This window comes from Durio zibethinus, chromosome 23 (genome assembly GCF_047325235.1).
Source record: "Durio zibethinus cultivar Kanyao isolate XHJ-2024 chromosome 23, ASM4732523v1, whole genome shotgun sequence".
NCBI classification, from domain to species: domain Eukaryota; kingdom Viridiplantae; phylum Streptophyta; class Magnoliopsida; order Malvales; family Malvaceae; genus Durio; species Durio zibethinus.
In genome coordinates, this window is record NC_143184.1 from 5,958,725 (window position 1) to 5,971,213 (window position 12,489).

A 12,489-nucleotide genomic window follows, 5' to 3' on the forward strand; every position below is an offset into this window, starting at 1 on the left:
GATATCATCTTAAGTTGCACCCTTTCATGCTACTCTATATGTTCTATGCTCAAAGTTTGAAGAAAAACAAACACGTGGAGTTCATAGATATTACAGACAATGAAAAATCATTAATGAAAATCGTTGACAGTTTTAGTCTTTGTCATTCAACAAGCTGATCAGCTAGCCAGCCTAGGTCTTCAAGTCTGGTTATCAGTAATTGTTAACTTTAATATATCCAGAGCTGTCTAACATTAATGTGACATTTTTACATTTTCTTTCTTTCGCCCTCCGATATTATTTTTTGGCGCTCGGGAATTAGTTTTGGGAACCCGTACTGAAAAACCATTCAAGTGATATTAGTAAATTTCCTGAGTCCAATTCTTTGGGCCTTTTTGGCCTTTAATTAAAAAAAAAAGGGCCATTGGGGTGCAACAAAAGCCTCTTGGAAACTGATCTACAAAATGGAAATTTCCCAAACTCAAGCTACACGAAATGGGCTTAAAATCCTAAAGCCCTAAAATATTCATCTAACTTTTGCGAAAATATGTATATTTTTTTCACTTTTAGTGTATATATTTGATCGTGAATAATCATGTAGAGATAAATCGATATCGATCAATATGCTTGGGATGGGAGTTTGGAAGGAGAGATGAATACATAATATGGGTAAAGATAGAATAGATAAGAGTAAAACAAATAAGATGTTTTTCTTTTTCCTTATCTAGAGAAGATAAAGATGTAGTGCTCTTTTTAGCTAGATTATGAAAGAGTGTTAAAAATATATATTGACAAGATAATTTTATAAAACATAAAAATATTTTACTTTCAAATCGTTTTGTCCAATTTGCATCAAATATTAAATATCATTTACATTGAGATTTAATATCCTTTTTTTATATAATTTTATTTTTTGAGAAAAAAATACTTCAATAAAAGAAAGATGATCCTCACTTATGTCTAATACAACATCTACATATTCCTAGATGATTATATAACTGAGTTAATTTGTGATTGATAATAATTCTATCTTTTTTTAAATGTTTTTTTAATTAAGTATACACTATTTTGAAATTTAAATATTTATAAATAGTGATAATCAAATGTAGTGGACAAGATTATGACATCTAGTACAAAACCTACGTATCCGTAACCCTACCGAAATGTTGGACTCGGGTCCAAAACTACACTCTCCCTTGCTTTGCCGCAAAAAAGTAACGGCCATATCAGCCCCCGAATATAGGCCAATAATACTCCCAACACGTCCTTCTTTTCTTCGTTTGCAGAGAAAAGAAAACGTCTGCAATGGGATCGCTTCCTCCGCAACTAGACCTACCGTCACCGCCGTCGAAAAAGCCCCACCACCAACACATTTCTGAAACTACCCTTCTCAACCTCTTCAAATCCCAGCAAGACCATCTCAATTACTTCTTCCAAAACCTCGACTTATCCCAAACACTATCCTTCACCGACACCCTCCTGAATTCTCGTGGCACCATTTTTTTCTCGGGTGTTGGCAAATCCGGATTCGTTGCCCACAAGATCTCCCAAACCCTTGTTTCGCTTGGCATCCGCTCCTCTTTTCTCTCCCCTCTCGACGCCCTCCACGGCGACATCGGCGCACTCTCCTCCGCCGACGTCGTCGTCCTCTTCTCCAAATCTGGCTCCACCGAAGAACTACTGCGTCTCGTGCCCTGTGCCAGGGCCAAGGGGGTTTATCTCATTTCGGTTACCTCCGTTTCCAACAATGCCTTGGCCAACGCTTGCGATATGAACGTGCATTTGCCGTTGGAGAGGGAATTGTGTCCGTTCGATTTGGCCCCCGTGACTTCGACGGCTATCCAGATGGTATTTGGGGACACGGTGGCAATTGCGCTTATGGGAGCTAGGAACTTGACTAAGGAGCAATACGCGGCGAATCATCCAGCTGGGAGGATTGGGAAAAGCCTTATTTTTAAGGTTTGTTTTGATTAAATTCCGGTTTTGAGATCAGATTTTGATAAATTTAATTTCTTTGGATGATGAAATTCAGGATCATTTCCCCTGTTTTTATTGATTTTTGATAAAGTTGATTGCTCTCGATTGTTTGAGATATGGGTTTTAATTGAAAGAGTCAAAGACTGTTCTTTTTGTTTGCTAATGAATGGTTGATATGAGATGCAGGAGAATGATGAAATTTCAAAAGAAAACTATAAGTGTTTGATTCATTAATTGTAGTAGTAATTTTAATGGATTTATTTGAACTTCTATACCTAGGATCGTGTCATTGTCAATTTAGAGATTGCTGGACATTTGAATCTGAAACTTTTTTTTTTTTTTTTCATATTTTGCTTTCTGCTTTATGCATTAGCAATTCTTCATAATTTTCAGAATTGGTAATGTGGAGGAAACTTGAAGGTCAAGAAAAGAATTAGACTTAAAAAAAAAAAATTGTTCTCGGGCTTGTAGAATGATGGATTGGTGCTTGGGTTTGTAGGTAAAAGATGTAATGAAGAAGCAAGATGAACTTCCAGTTTGCAAGGAAGGAGATTTTATAATGGAGCAGCTGGTGGAGCTGACTAGTAAAGGATGCGGGTGCTTGCTGGTTATAGATGAGGAATATCACTTGCTTGGCACATTTACAGATGGTGATTTGCGGCGTACTCTTAAGGCTAGCGGAGATGCCATATTCAAGCTCACGGTGGGAGAAATGTGCAACAGGTGAAATGCTGATCATGGCGAGTGTTCAAATGAGTTGTGGTAAATTGTGAAGTTGCTTTCAGCAGTGTTTTGTTTTCAATCAAGTCACTGACCTCCTTTTGGTTATGTCAGGAAACCAAGATGCATTGGTCCGGATGCAATGGCAGTGGAAGCCATGCAAAAGATGGAATCACCACCTTCTCCTGTACAATTTCTGCCTGTTATCGATCATCAAAATATCTTGATTGGCATTGTCACATTGCATGGATTAGTTTCAGCTGGCCTTTGAGACAAAATTTTCTTGCATCTGGTTTTGAATGTTGATACCTTGAGATAATTCTTTTGTAAGTGTTAAGGATGTGTTTGGCACATAAGATTATAATAGGATAAAATAAAATAATATTATGAATATGATTGAATTAAATAATATTATCTTATCTTATGTTCGATAGAGCAAATTAAGATGGAATAATTTATTTATTGGTAAAAATTATCATTTCTTAAAATTTATATTATTTAAATTATTGATGTAATTTTTAAGAGTGTAATAGGATATGTAAGTTCAATTTCGTGGATTTAAAATAATCTTCTTCAATTTTAGAGGATTAAATCATCTTATATCAAGACGATGATTAATTTTTCTTTAGATATAAATCAAACATAATATACAATGATTATCATATTATGCATCAAACATCACCCAAGTATAATTGGAATTCAAACCCCGTGATAGCTTCTCATGTATTCTTCACGTAATTGTTTACAAATTTATTAATAATTCAATGTGATTTATTTGGGCATTAAAGGGGAAATTTTCGCTTGGTTACTGTTAGGCTGTCTGGTACCCACACTCTTATTAATAGAACAACTATCCACACAAGCTGACAACATTATGATAGTTCAATGCACATGTTCAGTTCAAGTGGCAGACAAGATCTATATTCTATATTTGAAGGAAGGAACAGAAAACATCACTCTCCTATGAAGCTGTCCATCGTTTTCACCCTTTTAGCACCCTTCTGTTTATCTGCTTGTTCTGGGTTCTCTCTCAATTTACCAGGGGGAATACCCAATTTCCCTGTCTGATTTTCATACGCGTATATGCAAGGCTACAAGATGGAACTCCCGACAATGAATTCTGCGGAAAATGTTTCTTTCGTGAATCTTGTGTTAGACTGCGAGTTTACTTGGAACAATGAAGCCTTGAACGAGGTCGTTCAAATCCTTTTCTTTTCCTGGAGTACTGCTAAATTCTGCAATATTCGGAAACGAGAAGAAGAAAATCATAATCAAAGAATCACTTTCATGGACCACGATTTGGACTTCAAGAATTCATAAAAGCATTTCATAGGGAAAAAGGCTTTTTTTTTAATGGATAGAAAAAGACATTTTGGTCTGGAAAGAAAAGCAAGTTTCTCGAGTACGCCCGCACGCAAATGCAAAATTTTCAAATACCATCCATATATATATATATATATATATATGATCTTTTAACCTCGCCCTACACATATCTTTCACTTGGATTGGAAAAGACCAAAAGGAAATAAATGGAAAATCTTTTCCATGCACGTTGCTCTTCTTCTCTTTCCATTTCAGCCTTTGAATGATTCTTCATCATAACAAGTTAAAGCAGTAAAATAAGACCAAATAAGTTGTTATTTTGCTTAATTTAATAAAACTTGATGACTAGGATATACCCTAACTCTACATTTCGGGTCAAATTCTTTACCATGGCATCTCGGCCAACATTTGTCTTCCGAGTAATCATTTGTTAATTGAACTGAAAAGACAAATTCGTGATTAGATAGATATAATCAAAGGATTCAGCCAATACGCAAAAATAGAGGATCAATGGGGAAAATTAAGCAAAACTAGAGGACAGTGAATAGCGGACAAAGGACTCGGAATGGTCTGAAATGAATATAAAAATGGCTAGGATGGAATATCACCGTTTATAAGCAAGGGTTAACCTTCCGTATCGAAGCAATCTTGTCACCTGAACTTCAGTCAGAGGGTGCTTCTGTTGAAGATTGCATATTATATTCCCATATCATTATATTAATTAGGGAAACAAGCCAAAAAGCTTCAACATCAAGCATATCTTTCAAAAACAATAATGAGGCTAGAGATTTCCAAAATTTCCTATCATCTGAACTAATATTGTTATAACTTTTTCAAAAATACAAAATAACCATACTTTCTTCCCTAAAAGTGTTCATGCCTTACTGAAAACAACCGCAATCTGACTTACGGAATATGGTTAGACAAATTTTTTAACACTATCCAACAGGTTAAAAGTCTTGTTATCTGCATCAAATACTTTTAGCTTTAGGGTATAAATGAACTCGACTAATAGTTTTCATTCCTAAGCTTCCTATAACATCCCTAATTTCTGAAACTGAAAACAGAGATTGAAATCGGGTGACCAATAAAGGATTCATCCAGGTAGCCCAATAGTATCAGGATAAAAATCTCTCTTGCAAATTATAAAAAGAAAAAAAAAAGCAGTGCCACTGAACTTGTTCACATATTGCAAGCTAAAAATTACACTAACACATTCAAACACTTACCTGTAACTCTTCTCTCCTTTCGTAGGGTTACACTTAGTGTATTCTTGTATTAAGAGAACTCCTAGAAGAGCTTCCAGACAATACTTGCCAATGCAGTGAATGCACAGACGAGTCATCACAGAGGTATAAAGCATTCTAAACTTAAAAGGTAAGCTAAAAATAAAGTTTTCTGTAATACTAGCTTTTTACACAATTGGAATAATTCAGGATTCAATGCTTCGTATAATTACAAGCTAACAATACAACAAAGAAAAAATGATCTAGAGAATCACAGCATGAATCTCCACATGCTTATTTTCCGTGCAGTGGAATAACCTCTTAAAGAACAATAAAAAAAAATCTTGCATGCAATAAAATAAGGAATTAGTACTCACTACTCCTTGATGCGCCCTAAACTGTTTGACTAGCAAATCTGGAAGGTGCTTCTTCATAAGAGCCTCAAACTTGAAGGAATATCTCTCTCAGGGACACAATGCCAAAATTTTGGAGAACCCATATGCATGTAAAATAGTGAGTATAAATGGTGTTCTTCAACTTTCAGCTCGTAAATTTGATTAAATAAATTAAAACATGAAAAGCTGTTTATAAAACACAGAAAATATTTTGATTGTTATTTATAGTACATAAAAATAAGAGCATACGATACAAATATCCACCAATATACTCATAAAAATTTTAGCATCTTGCCATTAGCAGGACTAACATGTGATCAACAAAGCCATCCTTAGCCATTTAAGTGACGAAAAGCACATTCCTATTCGTAGCTGAGGCACTAATACACAAGAGGTCTTATCACTTTCAAAAGAAAGAAGAGAACCGGAAAGCTGAGGTGCATTATTTAAGTTCCAGCTTGAACGAACGTAACTAGGGTAATTATCTAATTCCCAAGGATTTGATGCTGCTGGAAATCCACTGCCAAAAGTTATAGTATCAAAATTGTCACCATATAGCACCTATGAATAAAAGAGACAAAACTATTTAAGATGTTACTGGGGCAGAAGCAAATATAGAACAAAGATGATAAACAGAAACATTACATAATTCTACCATAATTCTACTACTCCTGTAGGATTCTCAACAATCTGTCTATATTCGCCCTCAATGATGACTCCCCTTGGTTGCAATTGACATGATGACCCACATCCTTATGTTTGGAGAAAAAATAGTGCTGCATGAAATCATCTGCATATTTCTTAAATATTTTTAGAGTGAATTCTGGACCAGGTTTTGACACGTTGTGCTCCATGTTTAAGCATGTAACTTCCTCGGGATTCATCAAGTATCCAGTACTAACCCCTTGCTCAAAACTCATTCACGAGATTCTTCTCTTAGTTGTACCTGTATAAAGTTCAGCTGGTTTGTTCTTTACAGACTGAGATGGAAATTTGTCAAACTGTTGAATCTGGGTAACAAACGTAGAATATTCCCATATTCTCTTTTACTTAATAAGGCATAGTGGTTGCTATGGAGGACGAATAATAGGACAAGTTCCATATGGCTCTGCTCCAAGATGTATGTTCTGAATGTACTTTAGAGTGTCACTGAATTCCTGGGTATAAGATTCAAACCCCTTAAATAATTAAAACTTTTACCTGCCAAGACAGTTGACATTAACAAACTTGGAATAAAAAAATCGAAACATAACCAGTAAAATGCACAAATGTCATTTTCTTTTTTTAAGTGAGAAAAAAAGGACCTCTTCAGATGGGTGAAAAACAGGTGCCTTTTCAAGTACATCTCTTCTTGCATCTCCAAGACACTGCCTTGCATTTGCCTGTATCAATGCTTCAATAAATGGTCATGAGGTACCAAATTATGAGTGAAAGATGCTTGTAAAATAGAATCATATAGAACCTATGACTATAATAAATCATACGAAGGACTAAACAAATTATACCTAAAAAAGAGACAGAAAAGGGGGAAACGCATAAATATGACCTTATCAGGTTTTACAATATGATGTTTTTTTGCAATTTGATCACTTTTGTCATAGAGTATCCATGGTCTATTCCCAACAGATTCCTTTAACTTTTCTACATCAATCATGTCAGACTTGGCCTCTAACTGCAATTTCTCGCGTGGATGCACTTTAGAGGCTTTGAAGCTAAGTTTTCTATCATGTATAACATATCACTATATTTGATTTTAAGAAGTCATCATTAATTTTTTTTTATTTAGATATGATTGATTATTTAATTAAATTTATCTTATTTTTAAAAAAAATCTTTAACTTAACTTAGATATCTTTAAAAGATAGATTTATATTTATAAAACTAAAACTAAGTTTAAAAGTACAATTACGTGTAAAAAAAGTTATAGCACCCCCATATCACTCACCCAAAAGATGATATCAGTTTGATTTCATATTATTCAAGAGCCTAAAAAACTTACTAAACAATTTAATATAAAAAATTATCTTTAAATTACTTCAACATATTGGTAATAATTCAAGAACATTCTTTCACTTCAAAAATATTTAAAGAGACTATTTGTCATACTTTGAAAAGATTCCGTCGTCAAATTCATTTAATTTTTGTAAAAAGCTTTTATTTATTATAATTAAAATTTTTGTGAGAATCTTGATATTAAAAATATTTTCTAAATTCTTCAATATGTTGATAAAATTTAAAAAAAAATTATCATCAAGGAATTCATATAAAGATTGTTATTTACAATGCTATTAGTGATTCCATTATTGAAGATTCAAAATCTAACTTTGTAAAAAAAATTTTATTTTTAAAAATATTTTTCAATATGTTGATAAGACTTTCTATTAAAAATTATCCTCCAATATGTTGGTAGGATTTTATGAAAATTATTTCTTTTCTAAAAATTAATTTTTATTTAAAAATCTTAAGATTTTTCAATATGTTGGTAAAATCTTATTTTAAAAATTAAACTACTTTCCAATATGTTGGTAAGATTTTATTAAAAACTATTTTTTCTCTTAAAATTTATTTTTTTATAAACAATTAATAAGGTTCTCTAATATGTTGCTAAAACCTTATTTTAAAATAATTACCTTCTAATATATTGGTAAGGCTTTTTGTTTTATTAAAACAATTTATTAAAAATTTGAATCTTTCAATATATTAGTAAGATTCTTTTTATTTAAACATTTATTTTAAGAAAATTTGAACCCTCCAATATGCTGATAAGGTTCTTTTTATTTTATTAAAAGAATATTTTTTCTCTTTTTTTAATAAAATATTTACAAATAAATAAATACCTAAATAGTCAAATAAATAAAATAAACAAATAAACAAATAAATAAATAAATAAATAGACAATTATGATAAAATGCAAAGATAACTAGAATTTAAGAAAAAGACAAGTGAAAAATAAATACCAAAGATTAAGTAACAATTGATTCCAAAGCATGTGGCCTTTGTAATTGTGTTTGCCTTTTTTTACTTTTTTTGTTTCTTCACCCCTTTATCTTTTTTCTTGTTTCTCTACAAAATAGTCTATGGCTTCGCTAGCATACCTCAACTATGGTGATTGCCTTTCTTTCTAGTTTAAACAAAAATCAAATAGAAACCTAAAATATATATACCCAAAATCTAAAATTTTACTTTTAAAACATTTTGTTAAATGCCTTCCTTTTGTGTTTCTTCTTAACTCTTTTCCTCAATACAAAACTCCCAAAAGAAAATCCTAATTATTTAAAACTAAAACACCAAGAAAGACTATAAAGAAAAAACTCTTAATTTTTTTGCTCTTTCTCTCTTGATTTTTTTGATTGATTCTTGATTGTTCCTAATTGATTCTAATGGGGTATTTTTATATGCCTCTAATCCCAATTACAAATAGAAAAAGGAGTTTTCTTGGTTTGAATCTCCTAATCAACTCCAACTTTAGATTTTTAATCCAAATCCATCTCTCAAACCAATTTCCTGTTATAGTCCTTTTTAACTAAAACACTTTTAATTCAACAACCCAATTAGAATTAAACCTATTTAAGTTTTAGCAAAACAATTATTTTTTTCTTTTTTTTAAAATAATAATAATAACTCTAACATAAGTACAATACCAAAAATAAATAAATAAAAAATTCAAAGTCTAATCTTAAAATATAAATTGACCACGAACTAAATGGGATATTTATAGTTGCCCCTCTTTATGCATTTTTTATGAAATAAAAATTGTGCAAAGATATAGAAACCCATTACATCTAGATTTAATACAAAGAAAAAATCTAAAGTTTCTCATCTACAGTAAAGATTCACAATTTACAATTGAAATTTAAAAGTTCGCAACTAAAAATTTAAACATTTGCAATTTTGAAATTCAAGAATTTTCAATTTAAAGTTTATAAGTTCACAATTAAAATCAAATAGTCTTAATTTAAATTTAAAGGCTTACAAAACAGTCAAGGTTTTCACAAAAGTTTAAATTTGCAAATAAATTGAATTCAAAGATTCACAAAAGTTTAAGGTTCGTAAAAGATTCAAGATTCTAAAAAATTCAAGATTCATTTAAGATCCAAAGATTCGTAAGTGACTTAAGATTTTCAAAAATTCAAAGATTCGTAAGAGATTTCAAAAATTCGTAAGAGATTCAAGATCTGCAAAAATTTTTAAAATTCATAAGAGATTTAAAGATTTGTAAGTGATTTAAAGATTCATAAAGATTCAAAGATTTGCAAAGATTTCAAGATTCATAAAATTTTCAAAGATTTACAAAAAATTCAAGATTCGCAAGGATTTCAAAGATTTGTTAGAAAATCAAGATTCACAAAAATTATCAAATTCATAAGAATTTTCAAATTCGTAAAAATTTGCAAGACTTTCAAGATTTGTAAAAATTCAAAAATTCACAAGAGTTCAAAAATTCGCAAGTTTCAAGATTTGCAAGTGAAACTCTTAAAGATTCAAATCCAAGATTAAGGTTCTCATTCGAAAATCTTAAAAATTCACATCTAAGATTGAAAGGTTCGCATTCAAAATTTTTTTGAGATTCTCATCAAATATTCACATTTAAAAGGATTTTCTTAATAGTTTTAAAACCTTATCCTAATAAAACCCCATGGACAAAGGCTTAATAACTTTGAAATATATAAAAAAAAGGCTTATTTTATCAGATGCTCAACAACTTTTGAAATATAAAAAAGGATTCTTATTTGAAAAAGATCAAAGGTTTATATAAATATTCAAATTGAAGATTCGAGATTCTCACTGAAAGGTTTTTGAGATTTACATAACTCTTCGAGATTTGCATCAAGGATTCAAAGATTCATATTTGAAAATCTTAAAGATTCACATCTAAGATTCAAAGATTTTTAATTGAAAAGTTCAAATCTAAAATTCAATCTCACAAGGATTGACATCAGAGATTCTCACCTTAAAATGAAAAAAATTGTTTAAACAGAGGCTATAAAACTTTAAAAACAGGAAGAGCTCTTTAACCAAGGTTTACCAACTGTTTTTGAAATGATTTTCTTCATCTAAAGGTTTTAGACTTTATCTTCACAAAATTTTTCTCATACAAGTATCAAAATCTTATCAAAAGGCTTTATTTTTGCAAAATATTTCCTCAATCAAGGATTATTACCTTACTCATTTTTCCAAAAATTTTTCATTAGGAATCAAAATCTTATTTTCAAAAATTATCCTCTATTGAGGATTAAAATCTCATCTTTGGAAAAACTTATCATCAAGTAAAAATATTTCACATTCTCACTATTTCAAGATCTAAGATCATAACTTCTTACGAAACAAATTACATAAGTGTAATGTTTATGAATGCAATGCATGAAGCAATGTTTATGAATACAACTTTAATTGTGGCAAAAAAAGTTTTTAAGATCATTCTAGTGTCTTCAACTTTCAAGTCCTTTTTTTTCATCTTTTAGGTGATCATAACCATCCAATTATCTCTTTTTAATCTCATCAATCATAGTTTGTCTTTTCAATTTCTCAATACTAATAATTTTAAAATTAACTCACAAATTTCATCAACCGATCCATTATCATTTCCATCATTTGTTCAAAACTTACAAACTCCATTGACTGATCCATTGTTGTTTTTATCACTTGGTCACCATATCCATAAAATATTTTCTCAAGCTTTTCTCACCTTTTTCATTCCATTTTCTTCTTTTCTTTGTCATATTGGATTTTTTTTCAAATGAATGTAAGAATCTTTTATAAACATTATCACTCATTTATTATCATTATTTTAATTTTATGACAAATATAATGCAATCATACATTTCTTCAATTGATTCTAGGGATGCAAAAGTTGGTAAAAAAATAAGAAAAATTAGAGAAAATGGGTATTTATTATTGAAAGGAATAAAATAAATCTGATCAAGAACAAATAAAAAATGAATAAAAGCAAATCACTGTAACTGTTTTGGGTAGGATATTAACATCCAAATATTTAGACAATTTTGAATTCTAATTTAGAATTCTTTCTCAAAAACTCATTTCATTGAATTCCCAAATCATTGAGCTTATCAAACCTTACCCTAATTCAATAGAATCTTTATATGACATTGATCTTTTCAATTTAAATATTTTTTACCCAAATCACCTTTTTAGGTTTTCAATTTGAGTTTTTCTTTTATCTCATTTTTCTTTTTTCCATATCTTTCTTATTTCTCTTTTTTTTTTCTTTTCATTATTTTTTTTTCATTTCATTCATTATTGACATCCCCATCTAATTTCAAACTAATCCAAAAAAACTAGAACAAATATGATCTCATTGTCCTATCACATCATACTTTAGTTTAATATTTGACTCTTCAATTCAAGCATTCATATTTGATAAAAATGGACTTTTAAAAGATGTAACATAGCCTAAGGTGAAAGGTTATGAAAGAAAAGATAAAATAGGCTTAAAACATGAGTTTGAAGGGTTATGAACGAAATGATCATTTCATCATTTGAAGCACATTGGCATTTTATCCCATTTCTTCCCATTTTTTTCATCTTTTTATTTTTTCACATCCTTTCTTCATTATTTGTTTCTCTTTAAGAACAATTTATTCACAAAGAGTTCCTTCTACTTTACCCCTTAGATCATTTGTGGCATTTGTTTTTCTTTTAATAAAGAGGTTTTTTTTTTCAATCTTCATCCTTGAGACCTTTTGTGATATTTTTTTTAAAACAAATCTTTCTCAAAATTTGTCTTCCAATGTAAATGGTGATTCTTGGTTTGAGCTTTTAGGAAAAAAAATTATAATAGGCTTAAAAAAAGTAGCAAATAAACAAATTTCATTTTCACCAAAGGTTAAAAAAATATGGTCATTTTTCAT

General features: G+C 30.4%; 1 protein-coding gene across 3 annotated transcripts; it reads left to right on the plus strand.

The window, feature by feature from the left end:
* Positions 1-1,145: 1,145 nt before the first annotated feature.
* LOC111313455 (putative arabinose 5-phosphate isomerase) lies at positions 1,146-3,085 on the plus strand. Of its 3 annotated transcripts, none has more exons than XM_089752531.1 (3): positions 1,146-1,938; positions 2,456-2,718; positions 2,791-3,085. In XM_089752531.1, the coding sequence occupies exons 1-2, from the start codon at positions 1,285-1,287 to the stop codon at positions 2,681-2,683; spliced, it is 882 nt and encodes a 293-aa protein (XP_089608657.1). In that variant the 5' UTR covers positions 1,146-1,284; the 3' UTR covers positions 2,684-2,718; positions 2,791-3,085. The 3 variants fall into 3 exon arrangements, with proteins under 3 accessions (XP_089608657.1, XP_089608658.1, XP_022769872.2); XM_089752532.1 differs by having other exon boundaries at positions 2,456-2,696; positions 2,791-2,834; XM_022914137.2 differs by having other exon boundaries at positions 1,155-1,938; positions 2,456-2,679.
* Positions 3,086-12,489: the final 9,404 nt, after the last annotated feature.